This window comes from Dipodomys ordii, unplaced genomic scaffold (assembly GCF_000151885.1).
Source record: "Dipodomys ordii isolate 6190 unplaced genomic scaffold, Dord_2.0 Scaffold20, whole genome shotgun sequence".
Taxonomy (NCBI): Eukaryota; Metazoa; Chordata; class Mammalia; order Rodentia; family Heteromyidae; genus Dipodomys; species Dipodomys ordii.
This window is the reverse complement of record NW_012267236.1, coordinates 4166077-4187683: the sequence shown is the minus strand read 5'-3', so window position 1 is coordinate 4187683 and position 21607 is coordinate 4166077. Positions and strand designations below refer to the sequence as shown.

At 38.2% G+C, this 21607-nt stretch overlaps 1 protein-coding gene across 1 annotated transcript in view; it reads right to left on the bottom strand.

The window, feature by feature from the left end:
- The window catches only part of Memo1 (mediator of cell motility 1), a 59814-nt gene extending 38451 nt beyond the window's left edge, over positions 1 to 21363 (bottom strand). Inside the window, exons 1-4 of the mRNA XM_013013748.1 lie at positions 21280 to 21363; positions 12403 to 12471; positions 7407 to 7519; positions 2677 to 2788 (exon numbers count right to left, since the gene is read on the bottom strand). Coding sequence (XP_012869202.1) covers positions 2677 to 2788; positions 7407 to 7519; positions 12403 to 12469 — 292 coding nt within the window. The 5' untranslated portion in view covers positions 12470 to 12471; positions 21280 to 21363. The remainder of the gene's footprint in view (positions 1 to 2676; positions 2789 to 7406; positions 7520 to 12402; positions 12472 to 21279) is intronic.
- Between the last annotated feature and the right edge of the window lie 244 nt (positions 21364 to 21607).

Here is a 21607-nt window from a genome sequence, read left to right as displayed (position 1 = left end):
AAAGCGAGCGCTCTACCACTTGAGCTACAGCGCCACTTCCGGTTTTCTGGTTGTTTATTGGAGATAAGAGTCTCACAGTCTCTCCTGCCCGGGCTGGCTTTGAACCGTGATCCTCAGATCTCAGCCTCCTGAGTAGCTAGGATTACAGGCGTGAGCCACCAGCACCCGTCTATTTAAAGGAATTCTATCAGTTTAAACTAAAAGAAACACTGGTCCAACTGAAAGAAGTCTATGCTTTTCAATTTTTTGGGGGGGGGAGGGGGGAGGAGTCCGGTCGTGGGGCCTGAACTCTGGGCCTGGGCACTGTCACTCAGCTCTTCAGCTCAAGGCTAGCATTCTACCACTTGAGCCACAGTGCCATTTCCGGCTTTTTTCTTTTTGCTTATGTGGTGCTGAGGAATCGAACCCAGGGCCTCATGCAGGCAAGGCAAGCGCTCTACCACTGAGCCATCTTCCCAGCCCTAGTCTATGCTTTTCAAACTGGCACATTCATGAACCAAACTTAAGACTGCTGCTTAGGTACAAAGTAACACTCATCTCTTATGGAAAAGTAACGTGTGATTCAGGATTAACACTAACTCAAAGGTTCCAGGCCAAAGATCAGAAAATCAGTGAACTGTGAAATCATTACCAAGGATATACCAAGTTATAGTCAAGCAACAACTTCTGTTTAAAGTTTAGAATGGCTTTGCAGATTCTAGTACATGATGCTCTATGCTTCCTAGTCCTCCACTAGAAATGGAAGTGAATATGTGATCATCAATCCCTGTCGAGACAGGGATGGAGGTGATGGTGTGGGGAAGAGGAAGAGTAACTTGTCTTCTTTGTTCCTAGGTCCTAATCAAGAAGAACCACATCCAAAGTCACATATACATCTGAGCCTGATGCAGAACAAGGCTCATGGATTCTGATGAAATTTCTAGAAATCCTGGAAATATGGGGTATATGTTACATGGTAGAGAGATATGAACTGTCCACAGGGGTAGAACTGTGCCAAGTTACTCTCAATTCTTCCCATTCTTTTACATACATGCTATACCTTCCACCACAGCACAACTCCTGAGAATGGGGTACTCAACTGCAAGAATTTGGTGGAAATGATACTGTGTAGTTATAAGCCCAATTCTTCACAGGACTAACAATCTCTGTTTTGCTCTTCTACAACCCTGGAATCACCACATAAAGATATCTAGGCCATCATTCTGGAGTGGCCAAGAACAAAGAAAATCCTTAGTTGATGAACAGACTATGCCACTGGAGAACAAATGAGAAGTATCAACTAGAACCAGTTTAAGACCCAATATATCTGGAGGAGATCATCTTTAACTCTCTACCTACTTGAGTCACCTTAGGCAACACCTTGTAAGCCAGATCATGCTGGCTGAAATAAATAATAATACTTTGAATAAATAATAATACTTTGCATACTTAATCATAATCATCATCATCATTATAATCATCTAAACCTAACAAGAAAAGATCATACAGAATAACTGAAGTCATATATACTGCAGGTTAAAAGGTATCAGCCACACAACATTTTAAGAGAAGAAAATAATTCATCTTAATAATATGAAAAGGCCTTGATCTTTTGCTGATCACAGATACATTAACCGAGAGAAAATAAGCTACATCCACATTTTAAAAGTTAATGTGATTTTTAGACAATATACTTAAACAAAGTTCTAAGTATGTTCTAAGAACATACATGTACCATCAATCCCTGTTGAGACAGGGATGGAGGTGATGGTGTGGGGAAGAGGAAGAGTAACTTGTCTTCTTTGTTCCTAGGTCCTAATCAAGAAGAACCACATCCAAATCACATATATATCCGAGCCTGATGCAGAACAAGGCTCATGGATTCTGATGAAATTTCTAGAAATCCTGGAAATATGGGGTATATGTTACATGGTGGAGAGATATTGTTCACTTTACTAAGTGAACAATAGTACCAGATCCACAAAGGAATACTCTCACCATATAAAGAACTAATCTAACTGAAAAGAGAAATGTAACCTACAATGGAAAAGATTTCCTAATTCAAATGCTTCCCTAAAAGAAAGAAATCTCTTGATATTTTTTTTTCATTTTAGCAAAACAAACCAATGATTAGGTATTGGACAAAATGTTAGGCACTAAGTATATATTATATAGTAAAAACAAAATAGAGATTGTTCTTGTGTTCACTTGCTTACATTCTAGTGAGCATCTATCCCAAGCTGACATTTAGCTGGGATGTAATGATCCATTGAGTACATCATAAAAGAAATTCACATTCTACTTACAAAAGTTAAAATACATGACCTACAAGGTTACCTCTAAATTTCAATTATTATTAATTATAGCACTATGACCCAAAATACTGTAATTATTCTAACATATAAAAATATCTAGGTATAGAAATGAATATAATGCCACAGACAAACCAGGATAAACACACTCAAAGAGACACACATGGGGGAGGTTGTTCACGTTTTCACCTATAAAACAACTGCATCAGTTTCTATGCCGTTATCATACGCAAATGACTTTTAAACAATTTCAATCCTCATTAAGAAATTTTTATTTTCATCTCAAGTAATAAAAAATCTCCTTCATAACTTTCTTGTGCTAGTTAAAATAATCACAAAGAAATTAATATCTATGATTTCTCAAGGATATCTTATGTTAATATACCTTTCCATGGCTTTAGCTGTGTAAGGCAAATGCATTTCAATACTGTGCTCATCTTCATCAGTCTGTAGGGACATGCGTTCAAACATCCCTGTCTTCCATAGCTCTCCGTAAACTAAAGAGAGTACAAAACACAGTAAGACAAAAATATTAGTGTGCATTTTTACCTTGGAACACCACTCTCCATAACACAAAGGTAAAAGACAACAGCACCAAACAGTGCTCTACTTCACTTTCATTAAGACAACAACAAATTTTACAGATACAAAAATAGTACATGTAAAGACTTACTCATTTGCCTAAGTAGCATAGTTATATTAAAATAATTTAAACTTTTTATTTCTTTATTTCTAAAATTACCTTTGAGTAAAGGCTTTTGGCTTTAATCAGTACTTACTAGGAAGAAAGGTTAATTCCTACTAAAATATGAAAACACCATTAATCTGCTTATGTATACAGTTAAGAATACAATTTGAATTCTATTTTTTTTCTAATAAAATATATGGTATTATTATTTCATACTTCAGCCTGTCATACCAAAAACCATAAAATCACCACTTACAAACTATTTTCCTCAAACTTCAAAATTAAGTTCATGATATAATCAGAATATAAATTCATAGTACCATGCCAATCTAAAATGCTCTAGCATTTTTATTCAGACCCTTCTAATAAACTATACTCAAAACTAGAATGAAATCTAGTAAGTAAAAACTGTAATGTGAAAATATTTTAAAATAGATCCTTAAGTGAGTTAATCAATTTCAAATAAATAAATGGTGCCAGGTGCAAACCAGATACAGCAATACACACCTGTACCCAGCTACATAGAAGATACAGGTGCCAACAAGGCACACCACTACACACCTGTACCCAGCTATATAGAAGACACAGGTGCCAACCAGGCACAGCACTACACACCTATAACCAGCGACATAGAAGACATAGGTGCCAGCCAGCTACAGCACTACACACCTGTAACAAGCTACACGGGAGGCATAGATGCAAGCCAGGTACAACACTACACACCTGTAACCAGCTACATGGAAGACATAGATGCAAGCCAGGTACACATGAAGACATAGGACTGAGGTTGGCCACAGGGGACAAACACAAGGCCCTTTTTAGAAAAATAACTAAAGCAAAAAGGGGTAAGGACATAGCTCAAGTGACAGAAGACTTGCCTTAAAAGAACAAGATCCTGAATTGAAGATTTCAATACTGCTTCCCCCAGACTGCCCCCCAAAAAAGAGCTGGAGGTGTGGCTTAACTAGTAGAGTGTCTGCTTAGCAAGTTCAAGGCCATGAATTCAAACCCCAAAGCAAAAACAACAGGAAAATTGAGTTGGAACTGGCGGCTCATGCCTGAAATCCTAATGACTAAAGATTAGGCTAAAATGGGGAGAATTATGATTTGAGGATAAGCCAAGTAGAAAAAATTTTAAGCGACTCCTTGATCAATAGCTAAGCATTCTGGAACATTCCTGTCACCCCAGCAACAGGGGATGCCAAGATGAGAAGGACTACAGTTCCAGGCCAGCTCCAAAAGAAAAAAAAAGTCTGCAAGAATCTATCTCAACAGAAGAAGCAGAGCATGGTGACTTACCATCCCAACTCGCATGGGAAGCAAATAAGAAGACTGTTATCTAGGAGTATGACCGGGCAGAGAAGAGGCTATCTCAAAAATAACAAGCACAAAAAAGGGCAGAAAGCATCGCTACATGGAGGGAAAGGAGAGAGAAGGAGGGAAGACTTGTTCTACAAAATCATACCTGTTTAAAAATTACCCATTTCTTTGCTGACAGCCTATCCAAACTAGTTTTCTAAATGCCCCTTAAAAGTAAAGTATGTCCTGGACATCTACCCAGAATATCACATGCCAGGATACTTGCACATCCATGTTCATTGCCACACTATTCACAATAGCCACGTTATGGAAACAACCCTACAACAGATGAGTGGACCCAAAAAATGTGGTACCTATACACAATGGAATTTTAAACAGCCATTAAAATAAGTAATATTTTATCATCTGTGGGGAAATGAATGGACTTAGAACAAATCATGTTAAGTGAGGTAAGCCAAGCTCAGAGAGACAAACAGTGCATGTTTTCTCTCATATGTACTAGTTAGAACTAAAATACACTAGGAAACAAATTATATAAGACTCCAGGCATTCACATACAGTGAGACCAAAGGAGGACATTCTTAGGAAAGGAACACAAAGGAACAATGACTGTGCTTCTGATTATATAAAATAATGTGCAAAGGAACTCCAGGAAATGGAAACAAGAGGGTTTTTGTTGTTGTTGTTGTTGTTTTCTATCTTGTTCGTTCATTTATCTGTCTTTGGTGGGGTAAAGAGAAAACATAGAAATGAAGGGACTGAGGGTAAACAAATGCAGCAGTGGCACTCACTAGACACTATGTGGAAAATGAACTATACAATTTGTGGGTGGGGACAGGAGAAAAAAACTGGGAGAGAGTAATGGAAGCGATGACACTATCCAAAAAGAAATAAACTCTCTATCTGACTTATGTAACTGCAATTCCTCTGTATATCACATTTATAATAACAATTAAAAATAAAAAGTAAAGTGTGTTCAGGAGCTGGTGGCACACCCAGGTAACCCCACCTACACAGGAAACTGAGATCTGAGAATCACGGTTTAAAGCCAGCCCAAACAAGAATGTCCATGAGACATTTCTAATTAACCACAAAAAGCCTGAAGTAGAGCTGTGGCTCAAATGGTAGAGTGCTAGACTTGAGTGTAAAAGCTCAAAAACAGCCTTTGGACTGGCAAAAAGTAAAAATAAAAAAGTTAAGGGACTGGGAAGGTGGCTCAATGGTAGAGCGCTTGCCTTGCATGCCTGAGGCCCTGGGTTCGATTCCTCAGCACCACATAAGCAAAAAGAAAAAAGCCGGAAGTGGCGCTGTGGCTCAAGGGGTAGAGTGCTAGCCTTGAGCTGAAGAGCTGAGGGACAGTGCCCAGGCACAGAGTTCAGGCCCCACGACCAGACCCCCAAAATAAATAAATAAATAAATAAATAAATAAGTTAAGTATCTTCCCTAAAACTATCTCAAGCAGTAAAGCTAGTAATACTCCTGGCAAGGCTAATAATACTCTAGCAAAGCTATTAATACTCCAGTTTCATTAATAAGATCCAGTCTAACAAGTTGGTAAAATACTATAACATTTCAATCCTCAGATTAAGAAAATTAAAGCACTTCCATACAACACCTTAATAACAATAAAATTATATTTACAGAAAATTAAAGAAAAAAAGAAAAAGAGCTAACCTCTTCTTTTGAAATGGAAACTTTTAGTCAAAAAAACTACTGCAAAGTTTATTGAAGCAATATATCCCTGTCATATATAAAATACAATGGAAAAAAATATATATACAGCGTTAGCTGGAAAAAAAATAAAATACAATGGAATGAACTGAAGTATTATTTCAGAGAAAAAGGTAAAACTGAGATCAGGATAAGGAAAACTCTAGGCAAATGGTAGATAGTGAGTACATCTTTTCGCAATACAATTCTATACACTGTTCTGGAATGTTTTCATTTTCTTTCCTATATGCCTAAAAATACCTTTATAAAGTCAAAAGGTGTTGTCATATGTGTTTATTGTGTAACAATTTTACTGTGAAACAGCTAACAAAAACTGTGATCTCTGGAAAGTAAAATATATTTAAGATTCATATAACACCATTCAGAATTTTACAACTATAGGCTCTTAAAAATTATCTGAGAACAAATAAAGACATTGTGACCATTATGTACTTAAAGTGAGAAATATGATCCACATGGAAGTATACTAACATGCTAAGAATCTTTCATCAAGTTAATATGGATATTAACTTTTTTTTTTTTTTTGGTCGGTCGTGGGGCTTGAACTCTGGTCCTGGGTGCTGTCCTTCAGCATTTCAGCTCAAGGTGAGTGCTCTACCATTTGAGCCACTGTGCCACTCCCAGTTTTCTGGTGGTTTATTTGAGATAGAGTCTCACAGACTTTCCAGCCCAGGCTGGCTTTGAACCGCAGTCCTCAGATCTCAGTCTCCTGAGTAGCTAGGATTAGAGATATGAGCCACCGGCACCCAGCTGGATGTTAACTTCTGATCTCAAGGAACAACTACCACATAATCATTCTTTGAATATAAACAAGTATAGTGTGGAGACTGGTAGATCTGACAGATTGTTTTTGAGGGGTTTTTTTGTTTTGTTTTTTTGAGTACTAGTGTTTGAGCTCAGGGGCTCCATGCACTCTATCACTTGAGTAATAACCTCCATCTTTTGCCTCAACTATTTTTCCAATAAGGTTGCCTCCCCATCCCCCAGGGAGAACTATGTTCTCAGTCAAAATCCTCTTACCTATTCCTCCTATGTAGCTGCATTTATAAGTTTATTTATTGAGACAGGGATTCTAAAAGCTTCTTGCCTAGGCTGGACTTGAACTATGATCTGTGATCTGACTTATCTCCACCTCCTTAGTAGCTGACATTACAGGTATAAGCCACTGTGTCCCACCTTGACAGATACTGAAGGTAGTAGCAAGGACACATGAATTCTCATTTAGGGTATGGAAGATTTTCTTTTATTGTTTTTGTTTAATGCAAAGTAGTTACAACATTTATTTTTTAAAGTGAGACATAATTGAAAATATTTAAGTTTTTGAATTAAATTTCAATCCTAACTATTTCAAAGCTCTAACACTTCCTCATACTTACTCTTTTGGTCAATACGAAGGTCATAGAGAGGTGTCCTATATATGTCCACACTGGAAAGTGCACATCGAGAGAGGGGCACGTGATGAGAAGGCCCAAGGATGAAAACTCTCCGTCTAGGAGACACACAACAGAAGACAAAACCATTGCACTTCCACACAAACCTTCCCAAACAAGGAAAAAATAACAACAATGAAAAAATTACTTGTTTTCCTTTCTTGACTATTTTTTATACCCTTCCATCAACATGAGAGCTGGACTGGGTTCTCCCAGAATTCATAAATGCAGTCCTGACTACAATGGAATTTTGACGTAAGGTCTTCAAAGGTCTGAAAATGAAGCCAGTAGATGGGATGATAACCAATGTGACTGTTGTACTTATTATATAAGAAGACAGAAGAGGCAGCCCTCCTTGTCAGAGAAACCTCAAGGAAATCAGCCTTCCTCTAGTACATTGGTATTGGACTTTCAACTTTCCAGAACTGTTTCTTATGTTGTTTATGCCACAGTCCAGAGAATTCTGTTACAGAAGACTAAGCAAACTAATACAATTAATAATGATTTCCTCCTTGCTTATTTAAGTTCAATTTCTTATGCTCCTCCCAGCCTCCATCCCCTTATTCCACTGGAGGAATGGCTATATCACATATGTCCACAGCCAGTTTTGCATTGGTTTTTTTTTGGATTTTTTTTTGTCGGTTGTGGGGCCTGAACGCTGGCCTGAGCGCTGTCCCTCAGCTGTTCAGCTCAAGGCCAGTGCTCTAACACTTAAGCCACAGCGCTACTTCCAGCTTTTTCTGCTTATGTGGTGCTGAGGAATCAAATCCAGGGCTTCATGCATGCAAGGCAAGCGCTCTACCACTGAGCCACCTTCCCAGCCCCAATGCATTGGTTATTTTTAAAGCAGGATCTCCCTCATGCCTGGACCCGCCTAGACTTCCCATATCATGGACAATGACAGGTGCACCACTGCATCCAACCACTGTACTTCCCCTATTGCTGGGTTAACAGGCTTGCACCATCACATCCAGCCATTGGTTGAGATGGAGTGAAAACTTTTATGCCTGGGCTAGCCTCAAATCAGAATTTTCTGATCCGAGGCAATCAATTTGTACAATAAAGCAACCTGCTTTTCATAAGTCATCCCTGTATTCATAATATAAGAACAGGTTTTCAGCATTATATTTGATTGAAATTCAAACATTTCAGCTATTAAAATCGCAAATCCTAATAGCTTCTAAAATCCCTCACAAGTTAATAAAAATAAATAATGGTATAAACTTCTAGAGTTATATAAAAACCATTGCAAATAAACATTTCAGGAAAGTGAATTCCACATTTCTTCCATGGCAGAGAACTCCCCTCCACCCCCCTTCTCTCTCTCTCTTGCCAGTCCTAGGGCTTGAACTCAGGGCCTGAGCACTGTCCCTGAGCTTCTTTTGCTCAAGGCCAGCACTCTACCACTTGAGCCACAGTGCTTTTTCTGACTTTTTCTGTTTATGTGGTACTGAGGAATTGAACCCAGAGCTTCATGCATTTTAGGCAAGCACTTTACTACTAAGCCACAGTCCCAGCCCAGCAGAGAACTCTTAAGTAATAAGCTTTCTCTATTTTCCTTTCAGTAGAAGGCATCTTCAAAAACAATTGTTGCTGGATTGCTATTTGCACTGAAGTCCAGCTAAAGAAAGAACTGTGCTAAACTGTAGTTTAAATCTTTGCAGTCCCTTTTTTTTCAAGTCAAAAGTATCTCAAATTTCCAAACCAGCTCTGCAATGTAAATTCCAAACAGTCCATTTTCTCTAAAGAGTCAAAGGGGCCAATATTCCCCTACCACACAGTAACAGCAAAACCAATTCCAGACTCACAGAAATACAATGATTTATGAAGAAGGGAATACAGAACAGGTTTTGTACCTAGTTTTGCACTAAGATGATAGTTTTTCACATCAAAATTTTGTAAGCCAAGAAATGTGTCCAGTAGAATTCAATGCTGTGTTGGGCATGATGGCCCATGCCCACATGCCAACTCAGGAGGCCAAGAAAGAGAAGCCGATTCTCCTCCCTTCAAGGTCTCATGTTAGAAATTCATCTCATCCTCAGCCCACTTCTAGGCAAATGTGTCTGTTTCTACCTTCACCCCAAGTGTTTGGAGCACTATAGGTAACCTTTACTCTCCATCAGTACTCTCTCAAGGACTAGATAACCATTTCAGAAAGTTACATATTCTTAAATGAACAAAACAGAGAAATACCGTTTTGTTCTCCTATGTTAAAAATACATAAATATTATGAAAAATGCATTTATTGCAGGCTAAGGTGAAACATAAATAATGGTAATAGGCATGTTTCAGTCACTTGACTAATGCCAGATATGTTGTTCTACAGTACCAGCTACTCAGGGGCAGAGGCAGGAGAATCGCCTGAGTCAAGGACGACTCAAGTAGGAAAGGGGCATTTTCTGATTGAGGAATAAATTGCTAGAAAAAGACTGATGAATATAACATTTAAAATCCAGAAAATTCTAGGACATCTGGTTAAAATTCTAAATAATACATATGAAATGTCAGTCTAAACTCCAAGGCATATATAACTTTTAACTTAAATATGTAACAAGTAATTATTGCCAAAAAGTGACCAGGGCTGCAAAAATAAGCACTAGAGGTGGGCTAGAAGCCCAGGTCCTCCCCCAATGCTTGCCTTTTTGTCAACCCTAACCTACACCAGGGGAAAAGAGCTTGGAAAAATCTAAATTCACCAACTGTTGGCCCCCTAGATACTTTCCAGTTTGGTAGAAATTCAGCCATAGCTAACATAATAAGGTTTCACATTTGATTTAGAAAAATCAAAAATATGAGGCAAAATTTTTGCTTAATATAAAGCATTTAAAAATCATATACTCAAAAGCAATGCAGAAAAACTACAAAACATTGAAAGGGGGTAGTATCAGGCATAGTAAGCCAGAAATAATTTCACATAGGTCTTGGTTAGCCAAATGCTTTTTGTTCATCAGTTGAAGATAAGAGTTTTTTAGATTTGTCTTCCCAGGCTGGCTTTGGACCACGAGCCTCAGATCTCCGCTTCCTAAGTAGCTAGGCATGAGACACCAGTTCCTGGCATCAGTTCATTCTTTAGCCATCTAACAATTTAGCTTCTAAGGGTTTTCTTGTTTTTTTAAATACTAATCTATATTATTAGTACTAAAAATAGTTATCCAATACTGTTCATTGTTACATTATAAGCTAGGAGTATTTTAATATAATTTAATCTTTTTAATTATCACTTTTAATAATGTCTAATCATGTCTCATAAGCAAGAATAGTGTTCCAAATTAGCTGAGACTAGAAATTATTTTCTAGTTAACATAATACATTCATCTACCCAGCATATATACCTTGATGTCTTAAACTAAACATTTTACAAGTTGTCACTTAATATTCCACATTTTATCTTGTCATTCTAAGACCTTGTTTTGTTTTGTTTTTTGGTTGGTTGCGGGCCTGAACTCTGGGCTTGGGCGCTGTTTCTGCACTCTTCAGCTCAAGGCAAGCGCTCTACCGCTTGAACCACAATGCCATTTCCAGTTTTCTAGTGGTTTATTGGAGATAAGAGTCTCAGGGACTTTACTGCCTGGGCTGGCTTTGAACCACGATCCTCAGATCTCAGCCTCCTGAGGAGCTAGGATTACAGGCATTAGCCACCGGCACCCCACTCTAAGACCTTTTTAAAGCATACAAGTACTCCACTATTTTTTTTTGTTTTTTTTTTGGGGGGGGCAGGGGGTCCAGTCATGGGGCCTGAACTCTGGGTCTGGGCGCTGTTCCTCAGCTCAAGGCTAGCACTCTACCACTTGAGCCACAGCGCCACTTCCGGCTTTTTTCTTTTTGCTTATGTGGTGCTGAGGAATCGAACCCAGAGCCTCAGGCATGCAGGGCAAGTGCTCTACCCCTGAGCCACCTTCCCAGCCCGCCCCAAGTACACCACTATTTTTAAGTGCTATGAAGTGCCAGATTATTTAAATGGCGGTGCTGGGTTTTGAGCCAAAGGCTCCCTACGTGCAAATCAAGTGCTCTGCTATGTAGTACATTTTCTTCTACACTTCTCATAGTTCCCAGAATTATGTTTTTTCTCTATTTTCTCATAGGACTGCAAAGATACTGCAATCCACAGGAAAGGGCTTTTTTGAGAGAATACAGCTGTGACTATCAATTATTATTTTGACATTTAAACTTTTTGTTGTTGTTGTTGGTTGTGGGGCTTGATATCTGGGCCTGGGAGCTATCCCTGAACTCTTCAGCTCAAGGCTAGCACTCTACCACTTGAGCCACAGCACCACTTCTGGTTTTCTGGTGTTTAACTGGAGATACACAGACATTCCTGCCCAGACTGGCTTTAAACTGTGATCCTCAGATCTCAACCACAATTTTAAAAGTATAATAATTAACTACAAAATGATTAAAGGACTATGCATCCATCTTTAAAAATGTTCATCTCTAAGTTTTCAAAGAAATTTTTAAATTTTAACTTTTTATAGTTTCAGAATGAAACCAAAGAGAAGGTAAAGGCTAAATGTTCATACACAGAAAAAAAACCCTAAGGTATGTTCTAACATCATAAAGTCAAATTTCTTTTTTTTTTTTTTTTTGGTCAGTTGTGGAACTTGTACTCTGGGCCTGGGCACTGTCCCTGAGCTCTTCAGCTCAAGGCTAGCACTCTACCACTTGAGCCACAGTACCACTTCCAGTTTTCTGAGTGGCTTATTGGAGATAAGAGTTTCATAGACTTTCCTGCCCAGGCTAGCTTTGAACTGTGATCCTCAGATCTCAGCCTCCTGAGTAGCTAGGATTACAGGCGTGAGCCACTGTCACCTGGCCTAAAGACAAATTTCTAACTGCAATGAATTACAAAAATTACGACAAATGAAAAACAAGTTACTTCCATGACAAAGCAGTCATCATCACGTAATTCTGAAACATCCCAGTTTGAACTAACTACATTACTTACGTAATAGATGGATCCACTTGTTTGTAAGCATGGGCAGCACAAGACCCACAGTACGTGTATCCTGCATGGCTACAAAACAAAATAATTTTTTAATCGAATTCAAAATCATGATATCCTGAAAAAGCACTTTAGAAAGAAATACAATTAACTACAGTAAGCACAACAGATTGAGTGTACAAACAAAAAGCAATGTAATGATATAAAGTCTAGAATAAAGAAAACATTTATTCTTTATTATACCGTGATTTTAAATTTTTAAAAAATAGTTTGTAATCTTTGGACTATAGACTATAAATATGAAGATGTTCAAGGCTTTCATGAAGTTGGTCAGTTAGCACTAATAATGTATGTGTTTCTAATCCTCCTCTGCAGCTATATTAAAAATGTTTACAAAGCAATGTCTGTTGTTAGCAGTGAAGGAATGACTAGGTTTCTCTGTACAGTGTATAGCCCTCATTTTCTTTCTACACAATCTTCCTTTTCATGCCCTTCTTTAAGCATTGGCAGTTCTCTGACTGCCTACAGATTCCCATTCTCCTTAACTGCACTTTTCTTTCTTGATGTCTTCAAATTACAGAAGTTAAAAGTCACTTCCCTAATGCTTGCTCATTTGTATGTAGCCAGTGGTAAAGTGATGAATATTTTAATAGGCTCCACAAGGGGAAAAAAAACCTATGCATATACATATGCATGTAACTTTATTCTAAAATTTTACTGAGATAAACAGACATGTCATGATGTACAAATAATGACAAAAATATGTATTACTGTGCCAGATGCCAGTGGCTCATGTCTATAAATCTAGTTACACAGGAAGCAGAAATCTAAGGATTTTGATTCAAAGCTAGCCCAAGCAGACAAAACCAGGAGACTTTTATCTCCGATTAACCAGCAGAAAGCCAGTAGCTCAAGAGGTAGAGCACCAACCATGAGTGAAAAGAGTACAGCAGGAGTGCAAAGCTCAGAGTTCAAGGCTCAGTACATGCACACACACGTTTTTACACACATGAACACACAATACCAGGACATAAAGGGCTGGTAGCATAGCTCAAGCAGCAAATTATAGGCAGAGGTAAAGCCTTGGATTCAAACCCCTGTATGTATGCATGCATGCATGCATGTATGTATGTATGTATGTATGTATGTATGTGTGTGTATGTATGTATGTATGCACACAAGGATGGATAGATGAATACAAGTATAAACAGACTTAGAATGAAAGATAAAAGAGTTCCAAAGAAGGTTCATAAGACTATGTAAATATGTGTAACACTACATTCATAGTTAACAAATTTTATGTTATAAGTATTTTACTACAATTTAAAAAAAACTTTAGGGCAGATGAATGAAAAGAAAAATAGTGAACAAATAGAGCCATAGTACACAAAATGCCTATGCCAAAACTGAACTAAGAAACTTGGGACAAGATTGATGGGGATGGAGATATAAAGAGTGACTCTGATCAAAATACATTGTAAGCTGGGCACGGGTGGCTCACCCCTGTAATCCTAGCTACTCAGGAGGCTGAGATCTGAGGATCTCAGTTCAAAGCCAGCCCAGGCAGGAAAGTCCATAAGACTCTTACCTCCAATAAACCACTAGAAAACCAGAAGTGGCGCTGTGGCTCAGGCAGTAGAGCACTAGCCTTGAGCTGAAGAGCACAGGAACAGCACCCAAGCCCAGAGTTCAAGCCCCACAACCAACCAAAAAAAAAAAAAAAATGCATCGTATATATAAACTGACATATTACACAAAAACCCCCTTTGAAGAAAATGTTTAATAATTTTAATGATACAAATAGAAACTTCATCAAAGAATATATTAAATTACTCATAATCTCACAAAAGGGATACTCAACATCAATTTGTCATTAGGGAAAGGCAAAATAAAGCCATAATGAGATACTATTAATACCCACTGGAATAGATAAAATTAAGAAGTGGCCATACCAAATGTAGCAAAAATGTAGAAAAACTAAATCTAGAGTACACTGGGTAGATCACATTTCAAGGCCATTCAGGGCAAAAAGTTATCAAAACCCTATCTCAACCAACAAGCCAAGCAAGAGGGTAAGCATCTGCCTATAATCCTACCTAGTAGGAGGCATTGGTAGGAAGATAGCAGTCTAAGGTCAGCCAAAAATGGAAGACCCTATCCAAATAAATATGTAAAGCAAAAACAAAGGCTGAAGGCTCAAGTGGCAAAGCATCACTTGCAAGCACAAGACCCTAAGTTAAAACCGGAGTCACATTTCATACTCCCAAAAAAGAACAACTAAAACCCTTATACTGATGGAAATGATATGATTATTGTGGAAGACAATTTGGCAATTTCTTAGAAAGTTACATATACTTATACCATGTAACTCAACCATTCTACTCTTAAAATAAAAAGTATTATGTCCACACACACAACTGTACATAAATGAGTCACGGAAGCTTTAATTTCAATAACCAAAAGCTCCTGGAAATAATCAGAGTCCCTTACAAGTGAATGGACAAATTGAAGTACAGCAATACAGCAAGATACTCTTCATCAATAAAAAGAAATAAACTCAAAATAATTATGCTGTTTTAACCAGCACTGGTGGCTCAAGTCTGTAATCCTAACTAGTCAGAGCTGAGATCTGAGGATCATGGTTCAAAGCCAGCCCAAGCAGGAAAGGCCACATGACTCTTATCTCCAATAAACCACTCAGAAAACCAGAAGTGATGCAGTAGCTCAAGTGGTAGAGCGCTGGCCTTGGGCTAAAGAGCTGAAGGACAGAGCCCAGGCACAGAGTTCAAGCCCCACAACTAACACTCACTCTCTCTCTCTCTCTCTCTCTCTCTCTCTCTCTCTCTCTCACACACACACACACACACACACACACAATAATACTTATGCTGTTTTAAAAGAAAAACAATAAATAAGCATGCTGAGAAGGAAAACACAGACAAAAAGAGCTCCCATTATATGGGAACACATTGTATGATCCCATTAAACAAGTCTAGAAAGTTAACACTAGTCTGAAGAGACAGAATAAACTGGTGAACATGATGGGGAAGGAGAGCAAAAGAAATAAATAAATTATAAAAGGACACATGAACTTTTTTGGGGGGAGGGGTCCAGTCATGGGGCCTGAACTCTGGGTCTGGGCGCTATCCCTCAGCTCTTCAGTTCAAGGCTAGCGCTCTACCACTTTAGCCACAGCGCCACTTCCGGCTTTTTTCTTTTCGCTTATGTTGTGCTGAGGAATCGAACCCAGGGCCTCACGTATGCAAGGCAAGCGCTCTATCACTGAACCACCTTCCCAGCCCAACACATGAACTTTTGAGGAAAAGTTATGTTCATTTTCTTAACTGTCAGTGATAGTTTTGCATCCATATGTCAAACATCAAGCTCTATACCTTATATGCACTTGTAAGTTAAATCCTACCATATTACAGCATTTTAAAAAAAAATGCTTCTCACTGAGCTAACGTAGGTATGGAGAAAAAGTCAATCACAGCAAAACAAGTAAGTAACAGGGAACATGCACTGTAACTCTGGTAAGAACGCCTATCAAGCTGCATCAATATGGGGATGCTCTGGTAACCAATTCTAATCTTAGCCAGAAGGGAAAGTAAGTAGTTCTTTGGCTCAGCACACAGCTTTGCCTCATCCTATATTTCATCCTGATACTAAATCTGACCAAGGGACCTGTTTTAATCTGTTATGTTCATTCTCAAACTTAATTTGCTATTTTCTTTCTTCAATTTAAAGACTCTGGTCTCTCCTGTTTTTCTAGTCTGATTCTTGTCCAGCTTCATCAGTCCTGTTTCTAACCAATGTCCATTCTAGAAAGCATCCAGAAAGGCTTCTTAGAAACACTGCCTACTTCATAAAGACTGAGGACAGAAATAGGAAGAGTACAAGAGTAAATACATAAAGGAAGAAAATAAAAGCCAAATGAATCACAGACACAAATGCTGAATTGCGTGACAGAGATGAGAAATACAAGACAATCTTAGTGTAACAGAGTAACATGAGGCTAGAATCAAGCAGAGAGGTCTAGGCTTGATAAAACAAAATATGTGAAAATGTGGTGAACTCCTAAACAGACTATGACAACATGAAGCTACTATTAGTACAACACTGCAAACCATTGGTACAAAGGACAGATTAGAGACAAGTATGAAGAAAACTCTATTGGAATCAGGACAATGCTAAATTCAAGCATGAGGCACTTGTGCAATGGCATCAGTGCTAGTGAAAACTGAGAAATTAATGTTCTAGAATCTTAAAAAGAAAAACAGACTAGTGAACAGGAAGATGATGAGAAAGAGGAAGGATAATGGTAACATTTACTATAATGTATAGTTCAAAGTATTAATCTAATCCATACACTATTCTCCTAAAGACAGAAATCCTCTTCTCGTTTTACAAATAAAGAAACTAAAGCATAAAGGTTAAAAGATGTACTCACTGTCAACTCCACACTAGGACTTGGGGCTATATAGTTTTATATATATTCATATTCGGACTTGGGGCTAGCCAGTAGTAATCTATAACCCATGCTCAGAGCAACTACAAGAGACCCTCACGTTTGAAGGAATAATAAAAATAAAAAAAAACATGGAGTAAGTAGGGAAAAGCAATAAACCCGCAAACTGTTGTAAATACTTAAGAATCACATCCTATAGGAAAGGATTGATATTGAAACCATAATTAACTATGGTAAATAACATGGTTTATAATGGAAATCAGAACTCTTCATTTTAGTGAAAACTAAGACTGCTTGAAGTAAAAAACTAGTTGCAGGGAGAGATAAGTCAATTTGAACAGATCTGAACTTGGATAAAGAATATGCTGAGAGTATTTTTTTAATTAATATATCCCATATCCCCCCCCAAGAGGAAAAAATATAATTCATGAAATGAAAGAAAAAAATCTAACATTTTCTTGTACACTAGCTAAGAATCAGGTTAATGAAGAAAGCCAGAGTGATAACCACAAAATCTCACTAAAGATGTCTTTTCTTACCCATCTTGTTAACAGAATCTGTCTTTCTACATACATAAAGTTTTTTTAAAAAAAAACTTACAGTAAAGGAGGCTTGATTAAAGAACAGCTCAAGTTTCTTCATTTGAGCATCAGAGTCAAAACAAGGAAAACTTGAATTCCACAGATATTAAAATTTTCATTTTAAAGTGCTCCTCAGCAGGTAATCCCAGCTACTCAAGAGTCTGAGATCTATTTAGGTCCCATGGTTTCCCTTATTTGCAATAACTAGTATATGTCTGAGTCAAGCAGAAAAGGTCAGATAAGTTGATGTTAGGGAAATGAACCCTAAGATATGTATTCAAATGTTTTTTTTCTTTCAGGTGATTGCTTCTAACACATTTATAAGAGTATTTCTATGTTGCTTTGTATGTCCCTCCCCCACGGTATAACCCCTGCTTTCACTGTATTTGAGGTTGATATAATTTGTGGAGGGGAAGGGAAAAAACAAATTGTTTAAAAAGGGATACAGGGGGGCTGGGAAGGTGGCTCAGTGGTAGAGCGCTTGCCTTGCATGCCTTGCATGAGGCCCTGGGTTCAATTCCTCAGCACCACATAAGCAAAAAGAAAAAAGCCGGAAGTGGCGCTGTGGCTCAAGTGGTAGAGCACTGGCCTTGAGCTGAAGAGCTGAGGGACAGTGCCCAGGCCCAGAGTTCAGGCCCCACGACCAAAAAAAAAAAAAAAAAAAACCCAGGAGTTAAGGAATTTACTCATTTACTCAAGGACCTCATTTATGTAAACATCCCTTCTTACTCTTACATCAATTTTTCTTTCTCTACTAAATATTTATCAATATACACTTTAAAAACTCTCAAATGAAATGAAAACCCTTCCTTGATACCTTCCCATATAGTAACTGTCCTGTTTCTGTTTTACACAAAAATACTAAAAAGAGAAAGAGGGGCTGGGAAGGTGGCTCAGTGGTAGAACGCTTGCCTTGCATGCCTGAGGCCCTGGGTTCAATTCCTCAGCACCACATAAGCAAAAAGAAAAAAGCTGGAAGTGGAGCTATGGCTCAAGTGGTAGAGTGCTAGCCTTGAGCTGAAGAGCTGAGGGACAGCGCCCAGGCCCAGAGTTCAGGACCCACGACTGGACCCAAAAATAAATAAATAAATAAATAAATAAAAAGAGAAAGAAAAGGAAAAAAGAAAGAAAAACAAACTGTATATACTATGTACATGTGCTGACTTCATTTCCCTCACCTCTTATTCTTTCTTTTTCTTTTTTTATTTTTTTTTTTTGTCAGTTATAGGCCTGAACTCTGGGCCTGGGCACTATCTATCCCTTAGCTCTTCAGCTCAAGGCTAGCATTCTACCACTTGAGCCACAGTGCCACTTCTGGCTTTTTCTGCTTATGTGGTACTTAAGAATTGAACCCAGGCCTCATGCATGCAAGGCAAGCACTCTACCACTGAGCCACCTTCCCAGCCCTTCTTATTCTTTCTTAAACCCACTCTAGTGATGCTATCATGCCCACCACTCAATAGAAATTTCTTCTCAAGGTCACTAGTGGTCTCCATATTGCCAGATCCAATTGCTAGTTCTCAATTTTCCTTGAATTTGCCCCACTGGCAACATTTGGCACAGTTCATGGCATTATCTTCCGTGGCATACTTTTCATACATTGGCCCCACACACATACCAATTGGTGCTTTCCTTCTTTTTCACTGGTCTTCCCTTCAGTGTCTCCTTTGCAAATGATCTTCAGCATTCTAACCTCAAAAAGGGTGCCTTTCTCACTTTGTTAGGTTAGTCTTAAAGGTTTGGTCCTCTTCTCTCTATCTTTATTTTATTCCTTAGTTGATTTTTTCTTTAATTTTTTAAACTAGGTTTTGAATTTAGGGTCTTAAGCATTCTAAGCACTCTATAGCACTTAAGCTACACCACCAGGCTATTTTATTTCTTAGACAACCATACATTTCTTAGGCAATCTGGAATGACATTTAACTATTTACTTGAATCTCCACTTGGATATCTAATGAGCATTTCAGTATTAACAAGATCAAAACCAAACCCTATATTCTACAATAAATACTTCAAACCTATTCCTCCCTTCCACTTGCCTTCCCTTTAACAGAACAAAAGTAATTTCATCCTCCAGTTGCACAGGTCATCCATGACTTTTCTAAAACACACTGCTTCTTGACGACTCCACTCCCAGCCTCAAGTCCAAGCCATCATACACCAGCTCTTTTTCTATACTATTTTATTGTCTCCTAAACTGGACTCCCTTTCCACACAGTATGTCTAGACAGTAGCAGAAGTTCCTTTTCAAACCCAAGTCAGATCAAGTCACTCTATTTCTCAAAACTTGCTGTGATATGCTTTCTCATTCAAAATCAAAAGTCCTGTGACAGCCTACAAATGCTAGCACTCTGCTGACTATCTCATCTCCTCTATCACTCTCCCTTGCAAAGGCAGAGTGTCCCTTATCCAAACTGCTGGGGACAAGACGTGATTTGGAATTTCAGATATTTTCAGGTTTGGGAATAGTTGCATATGTGTAATGACATATCTGAAAGACATGAGCCAGGTCTCAGCATTAAATTCATGTATGACTTTAGTGTGTATGTGTGCTGGAACTGGGGCCTGAACTCAAGGCCTCCCACTCTTGATTGGCTTTTTCACTTATAGCTTGGACTCTACACTTTACCCATGCCTCCATTTCCAGAATTTTGTTGATTAATTGGTAATGAGTCTCATGGACTTTTCTGCACCAGCTAGTTCTGAGCCACAATTCTCAGATCTCAGCTAATCTAGGCATGAGCCTCCAGTGTCTCACTTACGCTTTATACATATGCTTATACATATATGCTGAAGATAATTTTTGTTGTGTGCTTGAATGGGGCTTGAAATCAGGGCCTTTCACACTTACTTAGCATTTTCCTCAAGACTAGTATTCAACCAGTTGAGCCACATATCCATTTAAAGCATTTTTCTGGATGAGAAAATTTCAGACTTGTCTGCCCAGGCTGGCTTCAAACCGCAGTCCTCAGCTCTCAGCCTCCCAGTAAAATACAGGCATGATCTACCAGTACCCAACTTCCTGAAGATTATTTTATACAGTATTTTTAGTGTGCCTGTGTTTTGATTTATGATGCATCACATGAGATAGGTGGCTGAATTTTTCACTTGTGGTGTGACCTTGATGATCAAGAGTTTCAGATTGATAACTAGTTTTGATTTTGGATCTACAGATTAAAATGTTCAACCAGCATATATTTTCCTGGCTATGTTAACAGCTTGCTTTCCCTCAAACACATTAAAGCATATTCCTACACAAGAACATTGAGCTTGCTATTCCTCAACCTGATACTTCACTCTTCAAGTGTATACTTTCTCCCATTATCCTGGCTGAAATGTTACTGTATCAGGGAGACCTTTTCTTACAATAGGAAATCTCTATCCATACTGTCACTCAGAACTATATGATAACTATTAGGAAGACAGAAAATTGGGGAAATGACAGATGGTAAACAAATTTTACATTTTATGTCAAGCAGTCTGTATCAGAAAGATTTATCCTCCAATCCAGCAGTAGGACGATTTTTTCTGAAGTTATTAAATTTGTTTTGCATGTTCCTTCGCAAGTTGAGGTATAAAGTAACATCTATTGTAAATACTTTTTTTTTTTTTTTTGCCAGTCCTGGGGCTTGAATTGAGGGCCTGGGCACTGTCCCTGAGCTCCTTTTATTCAAGGCTAGCACTCTACTACTTGAGCCACAATGCCACTTTCAGCTTTTTCTGTGTATGTGGTACTGAAGAATCAAACCCACGGCTTCATACATGCTAGGCAAGCACTCTACCCGTAAGCCACATTCCCAGCCCTGTAAATAAAATTTTAAACAAACTTACGGTGCAATAATGGCTCTAGCAGGTCTTTTTGTAGACTGTACTTGTGAAAGCCAACCTTCTAGTTGTGCATTCAGCTGCGGTCCTATAAAATGACAAAGAACAAAACTGGAGTCAGCAAAGTAATGCATTACAGACAACCATACAGGGCACAAAGCCCTCATTGAACCTATTTTGTATTCAAATAGCTCAATGAGCAGTGGGATCATCATTTTGGATGTTCAGGTTTGAATTTACCAACTACAAGGTTTCTGGAAAGTCATATGGTACGGTAACTATTTATTAGACAAAGCTTGTCTTTGTTAATTTACTTCTTTTTTTTTTTTTTTTT